Below are 16,599 nucleotides of genomic sequence, written 5' to 3'. Positions count from 1 at the left end.
GTGGTGCAGTGCAGACTGGTCGGATTGGTGTCTCCGTTCTCTGGTACCGGCCCCTCCTCTTTCGGCCATTTTTGGTCTCCTTCTTCTGAAGCCTGGGTGCATGACGCATCCTACATCATGCACACTAGCCGTCGACATTGAAGTCCTGGCAGGTGCACTTTGATCTGCCAAGAGCAGGGCAGATCAAAGTATTGTAGTGCACCTGTGCAGGACCTCAATGCCAGCTAGTGTGGATGACGTAAAATGCGTCATGCACCCAGGCTTCAGAAGAAGTCGCCAAGTCTGGTGACAGGTTCCCTTTAAGATTGCTACCTATAGTAGCTGACACCAGAGTTGCAGTCCTCTTCCTCTCTGAAAAGTCTACTTGTTGGTCTGTATGTGCATTATAAAGTTGTGTAATACGGTATCGAAACCTCGTGAAGAAACATTATTTTGGCTTAGTAAAAATTGTACTTATTTTGTAAAAATAAATCTTCTTGTTTTTGTTTCTCTAGAGCCCAAGTGTAAAAAAAAATCCTTACTTTTATAGTGCTTTCTATGACTACAGATTTATCTAGCTTTACCTATTTTTGGGTGAGGATTCCAAATTTAATACAACATGACAAAATGCTTAAAAGCAATTAACATGTTTCAATCTACATCCTAAAGACATGCTGGCTACACTGAGACGTTTAGAAGCTTATGCATCAAAGTTACAAAGCATGGTCACCTAATTCATTACTAGACTTGGGGTACCTTACCCTAAGTCCTTGACTGAAGTAAAATTTATGGCTTGGGGCATGGAGGTACACGCCACTTGTAAGATGCATCTGATTCATTAAGTGGAGTTCACCTCATAATGAATCGGGTTCCTCTTACTCCATCATGCCCCTTCTTTAATATCGGTATGTATGACGTAAGTCTTAATGAAAAAAGGTCATATTTCCCTAGAAATAGCTCCAACGTATACTATATGTTGTCTATAGACTTCCATGTAGAAAAACTTAGACCACTGCATTTTTTATGCCTAGGTATGGGACAATACAGTATACAAAAAGGAAAACTGAAACCCTCCAGACTTATTGAGGACAAAACGGTAGTTATTATGTTTCTGAGGGTGAATAGAATCTCATGGATACATTTGATATCTTTGCTAGGAGCTTTTCCATGACTTTTATTATATACCCTTGTCTATAGCACAAAAAAATAACAGGCATTATCTTACTTATTATTCTGAAGTGTAATAATTGTCATTACTCCTATACTTCATGACACTAACATTTATACAGGTTTGAGGAATAAAATAGGAGGATGCAGTTATATCAAAAGACTGAAATACCTTCATAGAACCCATCCTCATCCATATCTCCATAAACATAGAGGTATTTTCCTGCCACCAGTGGAAGTTCTGCCTCTGGGTTTTCATTTGGTCCATCAAAGGGATTATAACTGGAAGAGTGAAATAGAGACAGAGGTGGGATTACCAAGAAAACATGAGGAATGGGAGAGAATATAATAGGGCATAGTTATCAATGTTGTCTAACTTTTAGACAGTGGAAACTTAGGCGAGCTTTACACGTTGCGACATCGCTACCGATATATTGTCGGGGTAAAGTTGTTAGTGACGCACATCCGGCGCCGGTAGCAACATCACAACGTGTAAATCTTCGGTGCGACGATGAACGAGTGCAGAAGCGTAAAATATCGCTGATTTGTGTCACGTCGTTCATTTCTATCATGTCGCAATACGATGTTTGTCGTTCCTGCAGCACCACACATCGCTGTGTGTGAAGCCGCAGGAACGACAAACATGTCCTTACCTGCGTCCACCGACAATGCGGAAGGAAGAAGGTGGGCAGGATGTTTTGTCCCGCTCATCTTCGCCCATCCGCTTCTATTGGCCGGCCGCTTAGTGACGTCGCAGTGACGCCGAACGCACCTCCTCCTTGAAGGAAGGATTGTTCGGCGGTCACAGCGACGTCGCCGACCAGGTATGTGCGTGTGAAGCTGCAGTAGCGATAATGTTCGCTACCGCAGCTAGCACCAGATATCGCATATATGACGGGGCGGGTGCTATCGTGCTCGACATCGCTAGCAATTGCTAGCGATGTCGCAACATGTAAAGCCCGCCTTAGGCAAGACAGTCCTAAAATATGTCAACTAATCATAGTGGTTCATGCTGTTAGATGCATGTCTAGACTGTATAGTCTAATGCGGGCGTCACACGAGACCATATATCGTTCGATATGTCGGCGGGGTCACGTCGTAAGTGACGCACATCCGGCATCGTTTGATATATCGTAGCGTGTGACAGCTACGAGCGACGGTGAACGAGCAAAAATACTCACCTTAACGTTGCTCGTTGACACGTCGCTCATTTTCAAAAAGTCGTTTCTTCTTCTCTGCACCGATTGTTCATCATACCCGGGATAGCACACATCGCTCCGTGTGACACCCCGGGAACGATGAACACAGCTTACCTGCGTCCCCCCGGCAATGCGGAAGGAAGGAGGTGGGTGGGATGTTTACGTCCCGCTCATCTCCACCCCTCCAGTTCTATTGGCCGGCCGCTGTGTGACGTCACTGTGACACCAAACGTCCCTCCCCCTTCAAGAAATGGTTGTTCGCCGCCCACAGCGACGTCGCTCAGCAGGTAAGTGCATGTGACGGGGATTTAACAACAACTAATTGCCCGTGACGCACAAACGACGGGGGCGGGTACGATCGCTCGATAGATCGTATCGTGTGACACCTGCATAAGTTTACATCACATACTTTGTGTCAGAAATTTGTGCCAAAATTTTGGAGCAGTTATTGTTTAGCACCGTGTGAGATGTCAAGCTATGCCCATTTACAAGAAGCCAAATCACTTTCAATCAAAACCACGCCACTTGGACGAGGAGCAAAAAGTATCTAAACCACAAAATAAAGTCATGAAAGACAATTCAAATTAACTTCTAAATTGTAAAAAACAATAATACTAATGAAGAAAAATAAACTCTTCAAATACAAGAAATAAAAGACTTGTAATGAAACATCCAAACGCTCCTGTGTAGTATAGGTCACATTGTTCTTCAGTTTTTTCTTCAACTGTCAGTATTCATTATGTTACATTGTGCTCAGTACAACCCAGGTGATTAGACTTCATGCTTGACAGGATTCTCCACAACATATTTCCAAAAATTACATTTTTCTTAACTCGAATAATAACAAAAGTGATAATAGTAATACCAATAATAATAATTCTTGTTAAAAATGACAAACACATATGTAGTAAAATTTGAGTATTATTCTATATTCTTCAAAATTGAAATTGCAACACAAAGATGAAAAAGCCATGGAATTGTGGAAATCACATTATCGACAGACGTGTTAATAATATGCAAATTATGAAATTGCAAACAACATTTTCAAAACATCTCAATTCATTCTGTGTCATGTAAGATTGCCCTGTGCAGAAATAAGCAATCTTACAGGCCTTGGTACGCTTTCATTGAGGTTATTAATGGTTGCTGAGTAATGTTCTGCCATGCTGAATGCCCTTAGGCATGTAAATCAAGATACGCTACTGGCAGCTTCATTTGCCATTGGGGAGCAATGATGAAGAGGATAGACCTCTATTCAATCCTTCATTGCCGTCTTGCTCTGCAGCATTATAGGATTTGAGAGCAATGATGTGAGGTCAATGGAACATCTGTAACTGGACATCGGGTTCATAGCCCATTGTTATTTAAACACCTTTTGATAGGTAGTGTAGTGCCCTCCATTTTCTCTTGCAGTACAGAATAAATCAATTGTGGAACCAGTGGTGGGGCCAGTTCTGCAAAGTATCTCAGGAGCTGGTTTACAACACAACAATGCCAGGCTGCACGTTGCTTGTGCTACTGTGAGCAGTCTACCTGGCCTAAATGTTTAGGAAACTTTTCAAAATAAAACATAACTGGCTGCAATTGCACAACCAATAGTTGATTCATGCTACCAGTGCTGAAGGCAGTATGAATCCGATGAAAGTGTGAAAGCGGCCTTAAAGAGAACCTGAGTTCCTCTCCCTGTTCAGTGGTCTCATCAGGGCTTCCGTCCGAACCCTCTCCAAAATGAGATTCAAACATATGCGCCGATGTGGCTATTGACTATAATGGTGCAGACGGAGTCACCATGTGCTCTGTTGTGCACCATTTTCAGAGGTATATGCTTACTGGAGGGTGGACACCCAGACGCAGTCTACTACATCTGGGTGTTCGCCTCCAATAGGCGTATACCCCGAAAATGGTGCACGATAGAGCACACGGTGACTCTGTCTGCACCATTATAGTCAGTGGCCCGGTCGGCGCATACGTCAAAATCCCATTTTGTAGGGGGTTTGTACAGAAGCCCTGATGGGACCACTGAACGGGGACAGGAACTCAGTGTAAAAGCACCTGAAATGCCACTGAAAGTCTTTCTCTCTGCAATCCCAGTGGGGCGTCTGTAATAAGACCAATTGCCCCTTCCATGAGGTGATCGCAGGGTGCTGATGGGTTGCTATTCTTTGCTAAACATACTTTAAAAAACTATCTGGGAACTAGTTAAATCGGCTAACTACTCCACTGCGGTCCCTGACTCATAGCCTATGACTGACATGTGCGGTAGATATCGGGATATTGTTAAATGTTTATCACTTGTTTTATATTCAATTCATATGGTCTTAGAAACAAAATTGTACTGTTTTTTTCTGAAATTTTGGCTGAAAGTCACACTTTTTGGCCATTGTACTGCTTAAAATATTACAGTATATAACATGCTATTTGTTTATATAATTACAGGCAGAAGGCAAAGTAGATCCTTACCTATAGCGTGCAATACAAAGGTGGACTTTCCCAGAGTATCTTTGCTTTGAGGTATTCGTATTCTGTTCATTATCCATCTGAAAAAAAGAAACATACAAGCTTTTTTGTAAGGACTCTTGTGTAGACGATAAAAATTAATCACTGCTCATTCGTAATGAATATCTTTGACCAATAGAGCAGACTCACGTCAGAGTCAAACCTGTGCCTTGGGCTGCCAGAACGGGGTCTTGAGAGGAAAGTGGGTTTAACAGACAGTTGTTCTGGCTTGTCCCCTGTAATTTGCAGCGGGCGAATAAACTCAGAAATCAAGGACCTGCTACCAGTGGGACTTTCATGACCTGCATAAAAAATTGCATCACAGTCAGCACATAATGAGCAGCATTCTGTAAGACTGGAACAAAATCACTTACATATCATCTGTCACAGCAATAAAACAGTTTGTTTCCATGGAGTATTTGTATAATCAGGTTATAAGGTACAGTCAGGGCCAGAAATATTTGGACAGTGACACAAGTTTTGTTATTTTAGCTGTTTACAAAATGTTCTTAAATACAATTATATATATATAATATGGGCTGAAAGTGCACACTCCCAGCTGCAATATGAGAGTTTTCACATCCAAATCGGAGAAAGGGTTTAGGAATCATAGCTCTGTAATGCATAGCCTCCTCTTTTTCAAGGGACCAAAAGTAATTGGACAAGGGACTCTAAGAGCTGCAATTAACTCTGAAGGCGTCTCCCTCGTTAACCTGTAATCAATGAAGTAGTTAAAAGGTCTGGGGTTGATTACAGGTGTGTGGTTTTGCATTTGGAAGCTGTTGCTGTGACCAGGCAACATGCGGTCTAAGGAACTCTCAATTGAGGTGAAGCAGAACATCCTGAGGCTGAAAAAAAAGAAAAAATCCATCAGAGAGATAGCAGACATGCTTGGAGTAGCAAAATCAACAGTCGGGTACATTCTGAGAAAAAAGGAATTGACTGGTGAGCTTGGGAACTCAAAAAGGCCTGTGCGTCCACGGATGACAACAGTGTTGGATGATCGCCGCATACTTTCTTTGGTGAAGAAGAACCCGTTCACAACATCAACTGAAGTCCAGAACACTCTCAGTGAAGTAGGTGTATCTGTCTCTAAGTCAACTGTAAAGAGAAGACTCCATCAAAGTAAATACAAAGGGTTCACATCTAGATGCAAACCATTCATCAATTCCAAAAATAGACAGGCCAGAGTTAAATTTGCTGAAAAACACCTCATGAAGCCAGCTCAGTTCTGGAAAAGTATTCTATGGACAGATGAGACAAAGATCAACCTGTACCAGAATGATGGGAAGAAAAAAGTTTGGAGAAGAAAGGGAACGGCACATGATCCAAGGCACACCACATCCTCTGTATAACATGGTGGAGGCAACGTGATGGCATGGGCATGCATGGCTTTCAATGGCACTGGGTCACTTGTGTTTATTGATGACATAACAGCAGACAAGAGTAGCCAGATGAATTCTGAAGTGTACCGGGATATACTTTCAGCCCAGATTCAGCCAAATGCCGCAAAGTTGATCGGACGGATCTTCATAGTACAGATGGACAATGACCCCAAGCATACAGCCAAAGCTACCCAGGAGTTCATGAGTGCAAAAAAGTGGAACATTCTGCAATGGCCAAGTCAATCACCAGATCTTAACCCAATTGAGCATGCATTTCACTTGCTCAAATCCAGACTTAAGACGGAAAGACCCACAAACAAGCAAGACCTGAAGGCTGCGGCTGTAAAGGCCTGGCAAAGCATTAAGAAGGAGGAAACCCAGCGTTTGGTGATGTCCATGGGTTCCAGACTTAAGGCAGTGATTGCCTCCAAAGGATTCGCAACAAAATATTGAAAATAAAAATATTTTGTTTGGGTTTGGTTTATTTGTCCAATTACTTTTGACCTCCTAAAATGTGGAGTGTTTGTAAAGAAATGTGTACAATTCCTACAATTTCTATCAGATATTTTTGTTCAAACCTTCAAATTAAACGTTACAATCTGCACTTGAATTCTGTTGTAGAGGTTTCATTTCAAATCCAATGTGGTGGCATGCAGAGCCCAACTCGCGAAAATTGTGTCACTGTCCAAATATTTCTGGACCTAACTGTATAACGCTATCATTTTCTAAGCAAATTTTAGTACCCATGAACTTTTGGCAATCATAAGTAACCAGCAATTACCTTGCACTGCAAAAAAAAATTGAGCATTCAGATATTATGAGAAGGCAAAACTGGCACATTCCATCAGTAAAAACTATCATTTATTGAAACAAATGGTTAAAATATATGGAAGGAAGCAGGGCGATGAGACATGACGGCCATTTTGTGTTGTTCACGCTACTGGTTGAAGAGTGGACAATGCGAGATGGCCATCATCTCTCTCCCATATGTTTTAACCAGCTGTTTCTATAAATTATAAATTTTATGGCTGAAGTGTGCCACTTTGCCTTTTTCTAATACATGGATGTTACTGAGGACAAGTGGGCACCTCATATTCCAATGACCCCTCAAGGTTTTTCAGGATCCTCATTTATTTCTAAGTGTGAGTACTGCTGGATCCATCTTTTTCTTGTTTTTGTTTTATTTTTTTTTATAAATTGAGCATTGTTCCACAAAATAAATTCACAATATTTTAGTTCTTCTATCCTGCAACAATTGCCATCAACTGGAACCAAAAATCTCAAGAATCAGCATGGTGGGGGATGGCGGGGTTTGATTGGGTTTATTTTGATACATTAATGTTTCAACTTTGAATATTATTTTTGATACATTAATGTTTCAACTTTGATTATTATTATTTTAGATGTATAAATTGTATTTTGTAACCTAATAAAAAGGGTTTTTTTTTTTTAAAAAAAAAAATAATCAGCAAGGTTTTATGGACAGATGTAAGCTTTCATGGTTTTGTAATTCCCATAGTTTTCCTGTGAACGAACAGTTGGCCACACAAAAGTATTTTTTTCTGAGATCCATTCCTTCTCCATTTCAGCACAGATCACCAATAATGTGATTATTATGCTATGTCTGATTAACAACCTATAAGTATAAAGTTTTAAATAAAAAAAAAACAAAATTTTGAGAGCTGAAAATTCTGTACTGTTTATTGTCAGCAATAAATACAAAGCCAAGGGGATATATATAATCAGTAGAGAGGAAGGGTATATAGATTTATCAATTTCTTTAATTCCATTATATTAGGGAATTGTAAAACCAAATTACTAATAATTACTGATGAGTGTAGTACCAAGGCAGTAATAAATTTTAAAAATGAGGACTGTATATTACCAAAATTTCTGCTTTACAAAGTTTGGACCCAATGCAGTCCCATACCGGCTGGTTACCTGGTCAAAAAGTGCATGGAATGAGCGAGCTCTACAATTCTACAGCCTGCTTCCTCTGCTTTGTAGTGGGCCATATCACTGGATCTGGCCAGCTTCAATCTGACCCCTCGGGTTTTACCAAGCTGCAGAGTCAAAGCTCCCTTTGCTACTCGCTTGGGAAAAACAGCACAGTTCAGGCCAGTGATGTGACCATGCCGCTAATCATAACTGTCAATCTTCAGGAGCGTAGCACCCCCTGCCAACCAGGAAGTCGGGAGACACAGGAGCGGTGCGCCCATGAAGATTCACCTTGAGACAACCCCTATAAATAACTGTATATTAATCTGAATTAGAACATGCAAAGGCTAAAAAAGGCTTTAAGCTCATGCTGATTATGGGAACATTGTCACAGAACAATTAGGTAAATGTGCTTCTGAGTCACAAGGAAATACTGAAGATTAAATCAAAGGATGACTTAGAAAATGAAGGGTGTGTTATCTTCTTAGGTTTTGAACCTTGTCCAAATTAAGTACTTTCGTTTTACAATGTTCCAGGACTGCACTGGGTTTGCAGGAGGGTAAGCATACAGGCCAATGTGAAAAAGATTAAACCCTTTGATGAGAACCTAATAATAATAATAATAATAATAATAATAATAATAATAATAATAAAGATAACAGAAGGCTAGTAGGTTTAAGATGTCAGGCATGAATGATTAAACTACGTTAGATATGTTTGATCACAAATGTAAGACAAAAGACTCCATGAAGATGAGGTACCAGAGGATAAAATGCAGTATTAAAGAGGAGCTGTCTGCTCTCCTGAGATGTCTGATCTAGCAAATTTTAGTATTCTTCATGAAATAATTCTGGAGTTTCTGTTTTTAGAACTCTACATTATGTCTTTCCTATGTTATTCTTCTTGGAAATGTATAAATAGACACGTGGATGTTACCGGTTGGAGTGTGTGGAGTACCTACACAGATAAAGAAAAATACCCAGTGGTCCACCTTTAGTAAAAATATCACGCTTTATTAATATCCATATTAAAAAGCACATATCGTGATGGCAACCCATGATAAAAGGTGTATGATTCTGATAGTCTCAAGCTGATAATCAGTTCTTTTAGTCATAGGTCCATTGATTCCCTACACACTGACAATGCCCAATCAATGCTAAAAGTGCCAGATTGCAGAATCATAATCTCTTGACAAGATGTATAGTAGCACTCTTGCTGTGCAACACTGGGGATCTTGACTCAAAATCCTCGAAGGACATCATCTACAAGGAGTTTGTATCTCTCCGTGTTTTTTTTCCTCCCACACTCTAAAGATATACTGATAAGGGATTTAGATTGTCAGCTTCAATGGGCACAGTGATGATGATGTCTACAAAGTGTAGAATATGTCAGTGACAAACAAACCAGCAAAATAAATACATTTCACTTTACTTGTAAAACTAATTACAGAGGAATGATACTACACAGATTTTGTGCTAATTCTTAAGATCTGTGGATGATGTAGGACAGGATGACATAGCAGCCACATTAATAGAGGCAGTAGGATGGCGATTCTGCCAACAAAGAAGGAATAAACCCCAGACCACCGGCACCTATCGGACTGGACAATGCTGATTAGCATACGGCATGGGAGAGTAATTTGTGGGACATGCAGAGGATTTGGAGGCTTATATATATTAATAAACTGTGGTAGTAGACCAGTTAAAGGTGGGGGGCCTTAGTTTATTTTGGGAAAACCTGGTGACAGGTTCCCTTTAAACAATATCCTTTAGATAGGTGAAAAATGTATGCTTACTGTGGATCCAGGTTATCGCTTCCATCAAAAATCATAAGTGTCCCTGACTCTACTGTGTAAAAGGACAGTTATGCACTTGTGACCACCACTAGAGATGAGCGGACCCATTGAAGTTGGGGTTCTGGGGGATTAGCCAGACTTTAGATAAAGTTCAATTCTGAACTCGGACTTGCCCTGAACCCCATTGAAAGTCAATGATTGGACAGTTAGGCTCTCCACCCACATACAGTCCATAAACAGAGCACTTACAGGGGAGGGAGGGTAGGGTTTTTTCTTTTTTTTTCTTTTTTTGTACACACTACATCCGGTAACACTGACTTTACCCCCAGTGAAAGCCATTCAAATATTGCCCGCGGCTCACACTAGGCCGAGCACCGGGCATACAAAAGCACAGCATTTTTGTCAAATGTAAAGCACCGAACTATGAACTCAAACACTGATTATTTTTGAAAGTCCGTGTTCAATATGAAAACCAAACTTTACTGTTCGGGATCGATCATCTCTAACTACCACTCTGTTCACAGTCTATTGGACTGATGAAGATAGCAAGTACTATTTCCATTGGTTCAATAGAAAGTTAATTGATGGTCTGTTGCATATTTCAGTTCTGTTCACACATGGGATTTGGGGACCTCTTCTCGTGGTCAGTGGGAATCACACTGGCCTTACCCGCTGTGAACACACTCTTTGACAACCGACAATCTACAAAACTGCCCTATCCAAAATCACTGGCAAAGCCACCAGGCAATATTCCATAATTCTCCTTCTAGACATATCCTCTGCCTTTGACACAGTTGATCACTTCCTATTACAGATTCTCCTTTCCTTTGGCATCAAGAAGACCATGCCCTATCCTGGATCTTCTCACTAACCATACAATTAGTTTCTCCCATTCCAGTACTACCTCATTATTTTGCCCCCTATCTGTTGGTGTTCCTGAAGGCCCTGTCCTGGGACACCTACATTTCTACATCTATACCTTTGTCGTTGGGAAACTCAAAGTCCCATAGCTTCCAGTACCATCATCATATGTTGATGATACTCAAATTTACCTTTCTGACCAAAAACTCACCACACCACTATGATGTCCAGAATCCCAAAGTGTCTATTAGCAATAACCTCTTTCTTCTCATCATGCTTTCTAAAATTAAATGTGGAAAAAACCAAACTTATCTTTTTTCTCCTGTCTCACTGAACCCCATCCCTACCTAATCTATTAATCATAATGAATGACATCTGGCTTTCCCCTGTATCACACATCAGCTGCCTGGGTGGAAAAATTTACTCTTATGCTTCACTCTACTGCCCAATTAAACCACCTAGCCCTTGCTACTCTTACACCTTTCTGCTCTTCCAATCCCTTCACTGGCTTCCAATTCAGCAGTGTATCCAATTTAAATTACTAACAAGACTGTCCATAATCTATATCTTCCAAATACCTACAAATTAATCTCCCTGTACTTCCACAAATGTAATTTTGAGTCCCCCAAGATCTCCTTCAATCCTCTGCTCTTATATGTCCCTCACCAAATCACCTCCAAGTTTTTTACCAAGCAACCCCTATTCTCTGGAGATCAGTGCCTTAACATACCCAATAATATCCCACTTTTGTAACCTTCAGACACAATCTGAAAACTCATCCCTTCAGGAAAGCCAACAGCTTGCAATCACTCTGCTACTAACTCACTATCAACAGAGCTGCTGCAACCCCCATGCTATTGTATCCTTCCGTATCAGTCTGCAAATTTTAAAGAGTATCCATTGTTTTAATTTTTAATTCATAAATCAATAGTTAACATGAAAATAATAGAATCTCATCAGCACCAACTGCCATCTCCTATCTCAGTAATGGGAAAGTCCTCACTGAATACAGATTTTACCTCAAAATTGAAACATTTCATAACGATTGATCAATTCTGGCAGAGAAAGAAAAACATTTGTCTGATAAGATATATTACAAAGTTGTTTATTTTCATGTGAACTATTGATTTCTGAAATAAAAATGAAAATGATGGTTACGCTTTAAGCCCGTGATAGCATGGTTCTTCTCACCTTCGTACCGGTCTGTCAATTTGAGTACTTTATTTTATGTATGTAATATGTAAGTAACCTTCTTCAAATGTACAAAACCATGGAATTAATGGTGCTTTAAAAATTAATCGTAATCATACAGTTAGGTCCAGAAATATTTGGACAGTGACACAATTTTCGCGAGTTGGGCTCTGCATGCCACCACATTGGATTTGAAATGAAACCTCTACAACAGAATTCAAGTGCAGATTGTAACGTTTAATTTGAAGGTTTGAACAAAAATATCTGATAGAAATTGTAGGAATTGTACACATTTCTTTACAAACACTCCACATTTTAGGAGGTCAAAAGTAATTGGACAAATAAACCAAACCCAAACAAAATATTTTTATTTTCAATATTTTGTTGCGAATCCTTTGGAGGCAATCACTGCCTTAAGTCTGGAACCCATGGACATCACCAAACGCTGGGTTTCCTCCTTCTTAATGCTTTGCCAGGCCTTTACAGCCGCAGCCTTCAGGTCTTGCTTGTTTGTGGGTCTTTCCGTCTTAAGTCTGGATTTGAGCAAGTGAAATGCATGCTCAATTGGGTTAAGATCTGGTGATTGACTTGGCCATTGCAGAATGTTCCACTTTTTTGCACTCATGAACTCCTGGGTAGCTTTGGCTGTATGCTTGGGGTCATTGTCCATCTGTACTATGAAGATCCGTCCGATCAACTTTGTGGCATTTGGCTGAATCTGGGCTGAAAGTATATCCCGGTACACTTCAGAATTCATCTGGCTACTCTTGTCTGCTGTTATGTCATCAATAAACACAAGTGACCCAGTGCCATTGAAAGCCATGCATGCCCATGCCATCACGTTGCCTCCACCATGTTTTACAGAGGATGTGGTGTGCCTTGGATCATGTGCCGTTCCCTTTCTTCTCCAAACTTTTTTCTTCCCATCATTCTGGTACAGGTTGATCTTTGTCTCATCTGTCCATAGAATACTTTTCCAGAACTGAGCTGGCTTCATGAGGTGTTTTTCAGCAAATTTAACTCTGGCCTGTCTATTTTTGGAATTGATGAATGGTTTGCATCTAGATGTGAACCCTTTGTATTTACTTTCATGGAGTCTTCTCTTTACTGTTGACTTAGAGACAGATACACCTACTTCACTGAGAGTGTTCTGGACTTCAGTTGATGTTGTGAACGGGTTCTTCTTCACCAAAGAAAGTATGCGGCGATCATCCAACACTGTTGTCATCCGTGGACGCCCAGGCCTTTTTGAGTTCCCAAGCTCACCAGTCAATTCCTTTTTTCTCAGAATGTACCCGACTGTTGATTTTGCTACTCCAAGCATGTCTGCTATCTCTCTGATGGATTTTTTCTTTTTTTTCAGCCTCAGGATGTTCTGCTTCACCTCAATTGAGAGTTCCTTAGACCACATGTTGTCTGGTCACAGCAACAGCTTCCAAATGCAAAACCACACACCTGTAATCAACCCCAGACCTTTTAACTACTTCATTGATTACAGGTTAACGAGGGAGACACCTTCAGAGTTAATTGCAGCCCTTAGAGTCCCTTGTCCAATTACTTTTGGTCCCTTGAAAAAGAGGAGGCTATGCATTACAGAGCTATGATTCCTAAACCCTTTCTCCGATTTGGATGTGAAAACTCTCATATTGCAGCTGGGAGTGTGCACTTTCAGCCCATATTATATATATAATTGTATTTCTGAACAAGTTTTTGTAAACAGCTAAAATAACAAAACTTGTGTCACTGTCCAAATATTTCTGGCCCTGACTGTACATATCACCTAGTCTATTAGTATTGTGCCAGATTTTCTGCACTTTCACTTTACTAAAATGTAACTCAGACACTGCGGAAATGGGTCCCAGTGTATATAACTGGTTCTTAGCATACTTACATGCATTACTTTTACCACACTATGGGTGTTAGTACTATTATGTATTGCTTATATAGCACCATCATATTATGCAGCGCTTTGCAGAGATAATCACCACTGGCCACACTGAAGCTCACAATCTAAATTTTCTATCACTATGTCTTTAGAGTATGGGAGCAAACTGGACTACCTGAAGGAAACCCATAGAAACACAGCGAGAATATACATACTCCTTGCAGATGTCTATTCTCGGTGGGATTTTAACCCAGGACCCAAGCACTGCAAACCAATAGTGATAACGACTGAGCCTCCATGCTCACAGTGTTGAGTCTTTTACACTTGTAATTTAAACCTTCATCTAATTTGTATGTAATTTAAATGTTTACTCCAAATGAAGGCTTAATTTCCTATTCCCTTTTTCCTGACTTACCTTTGCCAATGGTAGTTGCTATTCCATTCATTAACTGGGCAAAAGCCTTATTGGGGGAGCCTGATACATCAGAATTACAGACTGCGTTGCCACTCAACAAGTCAATGTTTCCAGCTTGTTGGCGGAACTTTTCCAGCTCCCGAGAAAGGAGATTGAACTGTTCACTTTGCGTTCGGCATTTCTCCTCCAACTCTCGAACCTTAGCCTACAAAAATACACAGCTCTGTGAACAAATTTTAAACATTTTACTCAAAGATTCAAGAAGTCTCACTGAGTATGCTGCTGAGAACTGTAACCTAAATTGTGATAAATTAATTATAAAGACATTTCAGTGGCTCACATCTGATACGAATATCTATTGTTGACAGAAAATAGCTATAATACGCTTACAAAACTAATGCCTTGGAAAATACTTAATGCTGAGAATAGTTCCAATGGATATTAAATTATATTGTGGGAATATATGTTATATTAATCCTTCTAAAGAACGTTTCAAGCTTAAAAATAAGGAAAACATTGATAAAACTTTCGTTTGCTAAATGGACTTTTTAACAAATTTACTCTATTAACTATTAGCATGTTATTATTAAATCTCATCATATTTTTCACGCTGTCATGCTAATGAAAACTTTATGCTAATAATTTATTAAACGCCCAGTGAAACAAAAAATAAATATATGTAGATCATGGAAAATCTTATATAAGATCCAAAAATTAACAACATAAGGAAGTTGTTTGAGATTAGAAAAGGTTTTTTTTTTCTTTCATAAACCGTGCCACTACTGTCCTTAGTATGTGTCTTAGTATGTGTCTAGAATTTTGCACTGCAATATAAGATGTAGGCAAAATAAAGGTGGTGCTTTTTCTAAAAAATAAAAACTGTAGAAGCTTTTTCAAAAGTCAAGCAGCCCCAACAAATGTCAACATCTATATAGTTAAAGAGGTTGTCCCTACTTTTACATTGATGGCCTATCCTTAGAATAGGTCATCAACGTCTGATCGGCTGAGGTGCGACACCGGCACCCCCAAAGATCAGCTGCCCTCGGTCCCGGCGGCGGCAGCCGGAAATGCTCAGTTTCGGAGCTGCCCTGTCTTCTGATAGCAGCCGCAGCTGGGTACTGCACATAGGCCTTCTATTGATGTGAATGGGAGGCAGATGTACAGTACCCGGCTGCAGCCACTATCAGAAGATGGAACAGCTCTGGAACTGAGCATTTCCGGCTGCCTGATGCCGCCGCCAGGGCCGATAACAGCTGATCTGACATTAAAGACCTATCCTAAGGATAAGCCATCATTGTAAAAGTAGTGGACAACCCCTTTAATGTGATACAATGGGCTGTAGACCGCTATCAATGAGACCACAGTATACCATGTTTAAAGACCATCTTTAACACGAGGAAAACAAGATTAAAAGTGAAAGTTATACATGCCACACCTAGACATTTAAAGTTAACTACAAAAAAATACATTGACACACCAAGAACCCTCAAATACAGTCTACAACTATTCTACACAGACATACTGGACTCCTACAACCTCTAGATAATTCAGGGAGCTGTTTGAATTCAGGTCACCACACCAGAAAATGTTGAGAAGAAGTGGACCTAAAACCTATTATTGGTCATTATGTGTTCCCTTGAAGTCATTGTTGACTTCCTGTCTATCAACCCTTTGACTTGAGAAGTGTAGTACATGATAACCTAGAGGACGATGGACCTCACATACACAGTGGTAATCTTTAGTATGTCAAGGTATGCCTGGAGCAGACACTGGCCCTCTTTGTTTTGAAACTTGTATTCTGGCCTTATTATTTATGTTCTACTAGTTCTCCTCCAGTAGGAAGAAAACTAGATCTTTAGTGTCACTTATAAGGCCACGTTCACATGTTCAGTATTCAGTCAGTATTTTACCTTAGTATTTTTAACCAAAACAAGGAATGGGATAATCAGAGCAAAAGTATAATAGAAACACGTCACTGCTTCTGCATTTTTCAGCCACTTCTGATTTTGGCTTACAAATACTGATTGTGTGAACGTGGCCAAACAGGTAGGTTCCCTATTAGCTAATGTCAAACTCTTTAACAAGCCTTGCCATGTGACTCTTTCTTAAAATTAATTGAGACCCATCTGCAGACAGCTGTTTAGAGGTTCTTGCCTCCTAACAGTACAGAGTAGGGTTCCAGTACTTTGTTTAAGAGCCAAGAGTTCTGGGATGTACCGCCTCTCCTTTGGAGACTGCTAGCTGGTGTATGTAGATTTATAGACCAGGTAATACACTCTGGAAAATAG

At 40.1% G+C, this 16,599-nt stretch overlaps 1 protein-coding gene across 21 annotated transcripts in view; it reads right to left on the bottom strand.

Moving 5' to 3' along the window:
• Positions 1-16,599, bottom strand: part of RIMBP2 (RIMS binding protein 2) — an 877,394-nt gene that overhangs the window by 188,854 nt on the left and 671,941 nt on the right. For all 21 annotated transcript variants that reach the window (XR_012725119.1, XR_012725121.1, XM_075322225.1 and 18 more), the window contains 4 exons: positions 14,312-14,516; positions 4,992-5,143; positions 4,806-4,882; positions 1,319-1,428 (listed from right to left, as the gene is read on the bottom strand). Coding sequence is in view for 19 of the 21 variants with exons in the window: in XM_075322225.1 (XP_075178340.1) it covers positions 1,319-1,428; positions 4,806-4,882; positions 4,992-5,143; positions 14,312-14,516 (544 nt within the window). In the remaining 2 variants the exon portion in view is untranslated. The remainder of the gene's footprint in view (positions 1-1,318; positions 1,429-4,805; positions 4,883-4,991; positions 5,144-14,311; positions 14,517-16,599) is intronic.

The sequence above is a fragment of the Anomaloglossus baeobatrachus genome, chromosome 1, assembly GCF_048569485.1.
Source record: "Anomaloglossus baeobatrachus isolate aAnoBae1 chromosome 1, aAnoBae1.hap1, whole genome shotgun sequence".
Lineage (NCBI taxonomy): Eukaryota > Metazoa > Chordata > Amphibia > Anura > Aromobatidae > Anomaloglossus > Anomaloglossus baeobatrachus.
Note: the sequence above shows the minus strand (reverse complement) of the source record. Positions and strands in the feature narration are given on the sequence as shown.